The 10,632-nt window shown below is 38.0% G+C and overlaps 1 protein-coding gene across 2 annotated transcripts in view; it reads left to right on the forward strand.

The window, feature by feature from the left end:
* The window catches only part of tubgcp3 (tubulin, gamma complex associated protein 3), a 36,820-nt gene extending 29,290 nt beyond the window's left edge, over window positions 1-7,530 (forward strand). Inside the window, exons 18-23 of one of the 2 annotated variants that reach the window (XM_044017563.1) lie at window positions 122-210; window positions 1,600-1,731; window positions 1,826-1,966; window positions 2,064-2,180; window positions 2,312-2,406; window positions 5,382-7,530. In XM_044017563.1, coding sequence (XP_043873498.1) covers window positions 122-210; window positions 1,600-1,731; window positions 1,826-1,966; window positions 2,064-2,180; window positions 2,312-2,406; window positions 5,382-5,448 — 641 coding nt within the window. In that variant the 3' untranslated portion in view covers window positions 5,449-7,530. Of the gene's footprint in view, window positions 1-121; window positions 211-1,599; window positions 1,732-1,825; window positions 1,967-2,063; window positions 2,181-2,311; window positions 2,418-5,376 lie in introns of both variants that reach the window. The other variant, XM_044017571.1, reaches the window with a different exon arrangement.
* Window positions 7,531-10,632: the final 3,102 nt, after the last annotated feature.

Consider the following 10,632-nt stretch of genomic DNA (forward strand, 5'->3'; position numbering starts at 1 on the left):
TGATTTGATTTATATTATGATATATATCGATATTGAATCATATGTGATCTGATTATTTCTATTCTTGTTTTTCGAAGAATCTTTGCTTATAAAACCCCACCAATGTGTTTTTTTTCTTTAGAGTTGTCTGGCGTGCTACACCAGTGTCACATCTTGGCCTCTGAGATGGTCCACTTTATCCACCAAATGCAGTACTACATCACCTTTGAGGTCAGACCATTAGCAGTGTTGGTACCATCACGGGCCAGAAACATCAGTTAAATGCACTAATTAGAGCAAGAGGCAAAGTGCTGATCTGCTGTGTGTGATTTATTCAGATTTACAGGATCAAAAGTAGCTTTAAAGTCAGTGAGGTTCACTGAGTTTTAGAAGGTTTTAAGTCCAGACTAAAATATAAAACATGTTGGAGCCTGTGTTGTGAAAAGTAAAATGAAAGTGCAGTATGGTTTGATACGACTTCTTTAAATTCTCACAGCTGAGACATACCATTGATGATATGTGAAAAATAAATACAATACCTGGAAAAATCTAAGCGCTGGAATTGGTGACACAAGTGTCACAGATCACCGTTTCTAAGCTATATAAGGGCCTCCAGGAGTAGGAGTTAAACACTTCCTGCATAATAAAAATTGGAAATATGGGGGAAGCTTTACAATGCAGTAAAGCAATGGAAATAAACCAACTCATTAACTTGGAGAGAGTTTAATTGGAAAAATTAAAAAAAATTAAAAATTCCAGGTCTTCAGGAGAAAAGCTATTACAAGGAAATGGTTATGTCAGGGTTTGGAGGACTAGTTTTAATGTGTTGTATGATATTATTTGTTATGGAAAAACTAGCATTTGCTGTGAAACGCAAGTCGCTCACAGCTGATGGTCAGAATAGTTTCAGTCATTGCAGTAATAAGAACAGTGTGAACTTGTTCAGATTAGAGATGCAACTAATAATAATTTTTATAATTGATTAATCGAGAAAATAATCAACAGATTAATCGATTATGAAAATAATCGTTTGGTCCATAAAATATCAGAAAACCTTAAAAAATGTTGATCGGTGTTCGTCAAACCTGGACATGATGATGTTCTCAAATGTCTTGTTTTGTCCACAAACCAAAATGATTCACTTTTAATGATTTATTTGTTATCCAGAGCAAAGAAATGAAGAAAATATTCATATTTAAGAAGCTTAAACAATTAGAAATCTTGTTTTAATCATGAAAAAAGCTTCGGACCAATTAATCGATTATCAAAACAGTTGTCGATTAATTTAGTAATCAATTAATCGTTTCAGCTCTAGTTCAGATGTAACTGTTGTTCCGAGATATTCAGATTAGTCCTTGTCCAAAATCCCTCAAAGTCCTACAATTGCAAGAAACACAAGTTTTCCCCCTTAATTTCCTGCCTGTCACAGGACACGCAGATGACTGACCGGCATCTAGTATCACTGATGGTCATGACACATTCACTGACCTCATTCATTCTTAGTTCGCTAAACGTGATGATAAATTAAATTTCATGGGAAATGGTCTTGATTATTGGACTTCCGGGGGAAAAAAATGATTTCGTAAAAGCTAAATGGTATACATTTGCATCTGCATGCAGGTGCTAGAGTGCTCCTGGGATGAGCTGTGGAACAAAGTGCAGCAGGCTCAGGACCTCGACCACATCATCGCCGCCCACGAAGTCTTCCTCGACACCATTATCTCGAGATGTCTGCTGGACAACAACACCAGGGTAACAGTGATAATGCTGTGGATTCAGTGATATTATTGAGCGGTTATTGCCACACAAAATGTTCCTCTGATCATGTTTCTGCCACCTCTTTCAGTCTCTCTTGAACCAGCTGAGGGCCATATTTGACCAGATCATTGAGTTCCAGAACGCCCAAGACACCTTGTACCGCTCTGCACTGGAGGAGCTCACCCTGAGACTGCAGTATGAAGAGAGGAAGCAGCAGAGGGAGGAGGAGGTCAGAAGTGGCAGAGAGAAAAGGGAGAAATAGAATGGGAGGTTTAGAAGATATCAGTTAATTATGTCTCAAATGGGGTCCTCTCTCCCTGATTTAGGGTCAGTGGGGAGTGACGGCTGAACAGGAAGAAGAGGAGAAGAGGAGAATTCAGGAGTTCCAGAAATCCATACCAAATTTGCGCTCCCAGTTCCGTGTTCTTACCCACTTCTACCAGGTACTAGCTTGAGCTGGCTCTGTGATTAGCTGTTAATCATTTACATTTGGTGTCATTATAAATTGTCTTCTCCTTTTGAAATGTCTCACCTTCTGTTTTTGTCCTTCCTCTGCCCTCTGTCCTTGTTTCAGAGCATTGTCCAGCAGTTCCTGGTGTTGCTGATGACGAGTACAGATGAGAGTCTGCGTTTCCTTAGCTTCCGACTCGACTTCAATGAGCACTACAGGTCTGTCACGTTAAATTGGGCCAATTTGGCTTCAGCCTCTTATTATTTTGTATATTGGTTAATAATTAATGAGTGATGTACAGGATTCTCACAGCCTTGAAATTCCTTCTATTTACATAATATATCCAATTTAAAATTTGGTTGTAGTAGCTACTGAGGAGAATCATCCCAAACTTCCCTTTACATCTGCTGGTCCAAGACAAAAGTTCTGTATGTAAATGTTTTAAAGTTTATTGTAACTATATTTAAAAATAACTGCCTTGAGATTGCGCCGTTTTAGTTCTCCAAAATCTTTACAATGAGAAATTAAAAACAACGTTTTTAATTATTTCCCTCCTAAAAGGGTAAGGAAAAAGTACCGTTTGGGGATGGGGTTGGTCTATTGAAAACCAGGAAGTTACATATAGTCCATTGGGTCATGGAAGTGACCAGAGTGAAAGAAAATGAATAGTAAATGATGTGTGTGACCTGTTTCATGTATTTAAAGGTCTTGAAAAGTGATAAAACCCCACAGGAAAATGTGTATACTTTGAGTGTTTAAAAATGAGGTTTTAAATCATGTAAAATTCAACTTCATTCACTGCTCTGAGACCGGGGGCATGGCTACCAATGGCAGCCATGGAAACACCAGAATGAGAGCTTCTGTTCATCAGTGTTTGTACATTAATGTCAATTAATACATTCATTTAGCACCTGCAGGAGTCTGCTCCTCTTTCTGTACTTAATTTCCTCATCTTCAAGAATTTTAGATAAAGTGTCAAGGCGCAGTAGTGTAGGAGCAGGTGCTATCACTCATGAATGTATGGTGATATCTGATATCACTTTTCAAAACCAATATTGTGCATCCCTAAATTGGCATCAACAATAGAAAACCCCAAATCATCGACCTGTAATGAAAAGCTCTGACTTGTTGCTGAGCAGATCTAGAAACATGATGCAGTTGTCGTCAGCCACTTTGTGAGCACCAGCTTGTGTAGTGTTACGACCAGGCCTAGGGGAAAACCTGATCGCAACATTATAATGAGACTAACTCTTCCCAGCTCCCAAGAAAACACCAACAACACGTCAAACAAACTATTTTAAAGGTTTATTAAAATCAAGCACAAAATGTCTGCTGGCAGTCTGGCTGTGAGTGGTTTGAGGAAGTCCACTGCAGCAGGGATGTTCAGGCCTCTTATTCAGATTCCTTCCGTGCAGGACCAATCAGCTCCCAGGATCCACCCTAGACTCACTCACACAGGTCATTCACACCTGCAACCCGTCTCACACTCACATGCAGACAGTCACATGCAGACCCTGGGGTCGTGACTGTAGCTTCAGCATCAGGAGTCAGATGAGGCTTGAGGGTCTATAGAGCTCCGGACGTCACATGACTCAATTTGCTCACAGCACTCGCTGTTAGTGGGGAAAGCATTTGAAAGCAGTGAGGGATTCAAGCTGTAAGAGTTTACTGAGGATTTTAAACTGACTGAGATCAAGCAAAAAAAAAGAAAACACAGAACCTGACAGACTGAATATATCTGATCCTTACAACACCTCAAAGCCCGTTTCATGAGTATGGAAACAGCCACAGCAAACATTATTCCAGAGCTGCAGTATTACATCAACTTTCTGATAAACTTTCCTTCATTCTACCCTAGAGAACACTTCCACAGCACAATGAAAGCACTCAAAATAAACAAGATATTTAAGTTGGTTAGGGTTGGACACCGTGCTGAAGCTAGATTCACAGCTTTCCAGTCAACAGTTTAGGGGGAAACTTTAAGGAAGCCTACAATTATGTTCCTAACGTTTATCAAATAATATACAGTAAACGATTCCCAATTCAAAATCTTTTTTTTTTATTTTCAGTTTTTTAATCTATTTAGAATCTTTCTGGATAACAATCCTGATTTTTACATGAATGGATTTAAGTATTTTACTTCCCATCACTCCGTCTTGTCACATTGAGTGTGTTTTAAAGCAGTGATACACCTCTGCCGTCTTTGGTGATCCATTAAAATGTTCCCCAATTAGCCTGTCCCTGACTGACAGATCATAAACAGTAGATATTTTATACAGCCCAGCCTGACAGAACTATCTATTTGATTTATATTGATTTAAAATTATGTAAAAATAAAAAAAATAAAAAATTCCTCGATTTGATTAGATTTTAAGGTCACAGTTCTCTCATTTAGCACAGCTGGGATCATTGGGTTTATATCATGATAATGCACTTCATTTTTTAAATACCATTTCTATTGTCTACATGGTGTCATGAGTGATATGTTTGCAATGTACCACACTAAGGCCTTATTGTCAAATTTTAAAAATGTATTAGCTGTATGAATGTAACAATAATCATTTAATTGGAAACTATTTGTAAAAAGGAGAGAAGTCATTTCGCTCTGTGTTGCTCTGAAGGTCTAACAATCTGTTGTTAAGGCCACTAAATCTCCACTGCTCAGACATCCTATAACGTTTTATCATACATAGAAGGCAACACCTTTGTAGTAAGATGCGACCTGCTTGGCATCTCGTAACATGGTTCCAGTACGCTAATTAAATACTTAAATCAAGGGTTTAAATCAAGGTCACATGTCTGATGCTACAAACACGCCTATAGTGCTAGTTATCGCTTTAGCCCGATATGAATTTTGTGGAAATTTCACTCCAAATGATGACGGAGGAGTTTCCTGTGTTAACTGAGTTATTTTCATAGTTATGACCGTACGATGCATGCAGAGATATCCTCTGCTTTGCTACACGCGCACAACATAGCTTACACGCCGTGGTTTTCATGTTAACAAAACTCCCAGGGAACACAAAATGTTTCCACAACGCTTTTGAAGGTGAGATTGTGACGTTGTTTTGATCAATATTCAATTTCCCTAGTGAAAAACTGTATTGTGACATTAATTTTCCCATATGGCCCAGCCCTAGTGTGAAATGTCTCACTAAAATAGCTTGCTCTCACACTATCATCCTCTCCACAGGGCCAGAGAACCACGTCTGCGAGCTTCTCTAGGAGCCACCCGAGGACGACGACTGTCAAACATCTGACATAAAGGACAAAAGCATTGACAGGCATCAGCACCCATCAGAGGAGCAGCAGGGCTGTGACATCACACTCAACAGACTTAAAAGCGCTTCATGTCCACATGATGTCCTGTCTTGGAGGGGCAATCCAGAGTTGTGACAAACGCTGTCACGGTGCCGGCAGCGGTCACCAAGTGATGACGTCACAATTGACAGCTCCAGGGAAGTGGGCTGAATCACATCTGGTCAATCAAAGCAGGAGCGTAAACAGACTGCTTAGCATCCTGTGCAAATTCTGAAAAATGTAAGGAAACGAAGAAAAGGGAAAACAAGTGTGAATGCTGACTCTTGATTTGCGTTGACGCTAAGTCGTGAAAAGTGTGGTAAAAACAGAAAGCTGCCTTCAAACTGACTGACATATCTTATTGAGGAGTGAGAAACAACAATGTCAGCGTGATGGCATATCTACGGAAGAGTAGTGTTGCCACGGGAGAAAAGCATCAGCGTCATTTCTCATTAGAACAGGGTTGTTTCTCGTTTGAATAATATCCTGTTTCCTGTTGGAATGAGAACATTTCTCATTAGAGTGTTTTTTACCTTGAAGTTTGCTTTATTGATTGATTGTTGAGGGATGTTTACATCAGGGAGGGATGAGTTTGTTTGCGCTGAGGTCAACAAGGAACAGGAACTGCGTTGATGACAAATGACAATTGTGATCAATCACTGTGTCGAACATGTTTACAATTGAATTTCCTGCACTTGTAAAACTTCCTCCGCAACAATGAATTAATAAAACAGACTTTAAGGTAAAAACCAATGTTTTTCTAATGAAAACTTTCTCGTTGAAGAAACGGCTGTGATATTTTTCCTCCCCTGTGGCTGTCATACAAATCTAGTCCTAAAACGCATCATGTGTGTGCATAGAGTTTATGCAAAAATGTATCTTCTCATTGGGGTTCAACTGATATTTATGTGGTATTGATATTTTTCAATTTTTCTATTTGTAGCAGACATTAAAAGACTAATTGGATTCATTTTCAGTACTTTATTCTGCATAAGAACATGAAGGCACTGAAATTATTAATGAGCAGCGTTCTGCATCATATACTCTATTTAACATTCATAATCAGTATTGTCACATCAATATATAAGTCTAAACTAAGTTTAAACTTATATATTCTCCATTCTCCTTAAAATCCAGGGTTTTTCAGGGTGTTCATACACAATCACACACAAAGCTGGCTCATACAAACATGAAGCACCTTTGTTGTTGATTTCTTTTTGTTTGTCATTAGATTTGTAATAAACAGAAAGTGAAGTGTTTGGTGTATGACCAGCAAAATGTTACCGATAAGATGAATGTTAACTGTGTATTCATTGTTCATATTTTACAGTATGTGCTTTAATGTCTGTATGACAGATGGATCACGTGAAAGAACAAAAACCACAACAACCTCACTTCCTGTCATGATGTTAACAAAATATTTTAGTATCATATCTCAATGTAAATATGTCCTAATGTGTCCATGTATACAGATGCTAATGGCTTTCCCAAAACAGGTTTGTCCTCACATCACAGAAGAAATCAAGGTTGTTGTTTTTAAGGAACTTAAATTTAACCTTTGACTCAGAATCTTAATTCCTATGGTGACACACAACCATTAGCTGGACGTCCTTGCATATTGCTGTTGAAAAATAGGCAGAAATGTTGGAATTTAAAAGCTACGTAGCATTTTAATAAATTAGTTACAGTTATTTCCATAATGGCGATGAGTTCATCTCACCTCATAGAACATGTTTCTAAAGTCCATAATCAAACAGCAGATTAATCCAACATCAACCCTGGAGTCACTGTGCAAATATTCACTCCCAAAAATCCACCTATTTTTATTTTAGATGTTTGGTTCCTAGTTTTGGTAGAATAAATCAGTGCTGTGTACGTACGTCACAAGACCAGTCAACTGCTGTCTGACAATGAATTTCCTGCATCAACCAGAGTTAAATAAATCAAATAATCTGAACATCGCTCTGTCCCCTGCATTTTATAGCATATCATGTATAGAAAATGAAACACACTGTCTTTAATAAAATGTTTCTTTTTATACATTTGTGTGTTCATATGCATGACTTTTTTCTTAAAGCCTCTTTGTTTTGACTTCCTGCCACACTCTGGCAACAAGTCAAAAATAATAGATTGGTAAACACAGATTCTTACAGTGGATATGTCCTAAAAAATTATTATTATTGTTATTATTATTATAATATTAATAATAATACACATTTCACTTAATTACTTAAGTTGTAAACTCATTTTGTTAAACTTCATCGAGAATTGGTATTACAGTGTTCAGATATAATCCCAGAGCAGAACATTACTTCCACTGGTGCATGATCCCACAGACCAATGTTAACAATTGATGCATTCAGAGTCCTGGCAACTAGTCGTTTTGATATTAAAAAATAACCTATCCTCAAATATGATGAGTGAGGATGGGAGTAAGATGTGTACTCTCTATCTTGGGGATGTAATTAAACCCAGTTGTTCCTCCAAAGCCTCTATTGCTAATTGATATTTCTAGATCTATCTATTATGTGTAGTCTTTGACTTGTCCAACATCCCCTCATTAAGTGATGCATATGAATAATCCATTTGTGTTGCAATATTACGATCAGTGAAAGAAAATCCTGACTAATTTAGTTCATAAGAGAAATACCCAGCTTCTGTGACAACCCACGAGAGCTGCGACTAACGATTCTTTTGATAATCGATTCATCTGTCAATTATTTTCACGATTAATCAAGTAATCGTTTGGTGCATAAAATGTCAGAAAACAAAAATTAAATAATGTTGATCAGTGTTTGTCAAACCTGGAAATGTCTAGTTTTTGTCCACAAACCAAAATGTTTCACTTTAAATGATTTCTTTGTTTTATTGAGCAAATAAATTAAGAAAATATTCACATTTAAGAAGCTGAAACAATCAGAAACTGGTTTTAATCAGGAAAAATCTTCAAATCGATTATCAAAATAGTTGACGATTAATTTAGTGATCACTATGAATCGGTTCATTGAGTAATTGTTTCAGCTCTACAACCGACCTGCTTTCTCATTGCCCGCTTCCCTGTGTTATAACTGTATTTACAAAAGACATAGGTGAATAAACAAAATATTTAATAGCAACACACAGGATGTCTCATCATATATAACTAAACTAATAGTTACTGTGCCGATTCAGGAGACATCACCCCTTTAGTTCACAATAAGTTAAACTTGCACGACATGTGCAATAGGAACAGGCATTTTGATTATACACGTACTAAGTCACTGTGACTTCTTGAAATGAAATAATATTAGAAGATGCAAAACAAAGGTTTTATCAATGACTGCATTCATGAAAACAAATCTTTGTACTCCAATGACTGTAGTGTGTCTTATTACCACAAGGTGGCAGTGGCAGCAAGCATTTAGTTAGTGGACTTCAGGTTTGCAGTAGTGATGGAATTTAAGATGTTACATGACCTCCTCCTCTAGAGAGTGCCTCCCACTGCATCTCCTGCTCTATAAACAGAGGCCTGGACAAGGCCGTCCTCCTCTGTAGCCTTGTCTGCAGTTTGCTGCCACTGTCCAGTGTGTACCATGTGTGTTTTTTGATTCTTCATTGTGAGCATCTTATATTATGAATGCTGATGTTAATGAAAAATAAGTAACCTTTATTTCTTTCCTATTAAATTTGTATTCAACCTAATTTAATACTGAATTTTGTTTGTGCAATCTTTTTATTTTAGAACCATGGCACACTTCACCTAAACCTTTGTGAACATCATCATTCAGAGCTAAACTAAATTAAATGTTAAAAGTTTAACCTTAGAGTGTTTCCTTTGTGCTATGTGACATTAAATCATGTGTACGCGGGACGAAGATTTGAGCACGGCAAATTCCTTACACAGAAACATGCAGAGTTCCATTTACAAAGGAAATCAGAGCTGGGAGTGACGTCACCTCTGAGTTCAGAGAGAAGTCATTAAAGCATGGACGCAAACATATCCCAGCAAATGTTAACAATAGCAGTTGATAACAACCTTGCAGTTTGCACACACACACAGTGTTGCAACATATCAACAGGGGCAGCCACCGTGAAATCCTAAGTCAGGTTTTCTACATGAGGTTGCTCCTTGTTTACGAGTTGGAAATCTGAATTTAGGGGGACTTTCCCTTTGAAGGAACCCCCCGTGACCAACTACAAGTGAAACGCAGGGTTTCAGAGTAAATCACGTCGTACACATAGTACTGTTTAATTGTTCATTGAGCGAGGGTATGCACCACTCATGTGGAATTATTCTCAACTTCTCTGCGCCACTATTACCTGCCTCGTGAATTTCAACAACTTTTTTTCACATTAGTGTAGATTCCCCCGCGAGCCAACATGTCAGCTCTTTCCCACCTGATTAGTGACGTCGCACATAAACTGGACTCTATTTGCCCTGACGCACTAAAGTTTGTCTTAGGAGATTTTAATCACTTTAATTAAAAAAAAAAAAACTCCTGGAGGACATATGTTCAGTATGTTACTTGTCCCACCACAGAGAGGAACACCATACTGGATCTCTGCTATGGATATGTCAGTGGGGCTTTCAAATCCGTGTGTGTATCTCACGCCTGTATACAAGCCAGCCTTCAGACGTCTGGAGCAGGAGGAGAGAGCAGTGAAAGTCTGGTCAGAGGACAACATCTCCTCCCTCCAGTCATGCTTGGAGTGTACATTCTGGAACTGCTTTTATGATGTAAATAAACTCTCTGACACTATCTCATCATACATCACATTCTGTGTGGACTCGATAATTCCCACTAAAGAAGTGATCACTTATCCCAGTAATAACCCTCGGGTGACAAAAGAAATTAAAGGTGTGATCAACAAGAAGAAAAGAACTTTCAATTCAGGCGACCTCCTCGAGAAAAAGCAGTCTCTGAAGAAGTTCAGGAGCAAATAAGGAAGTCCAAAATAAAGTAAAGGAATAAAATTGAAAGTCAGTATTGTAGTGGAGCTGCCTAGAGAGAAAATGACATCAATTAATCAGTCATCTTGTGAGACCAGGCAGCTCATCTGAGTAAATGGTGTGGATGATAACAATTGACAAACTGTTTTAATTCATATTCTCTCCATTTGATTTTTTAACAGACAGAATGTAGCAAGTATTTGTGAATGGTCAT

This window comes from Solea senegalensis, linkage group LG2, assembly GCF_019176455.1.
Source record: "Solea senegalensis isolate Sse05_10M linkage group LG2, IFAPA_SoseM_1, whole genome shotgun sequence".
Classification (NCBI taxonomy): domain Eukaryota; kingdom Metazoa; phylum Chordata; class Actinopteri; order Pleuronectiformes; family Soleidae; genus Solea; species Solea senegalensis.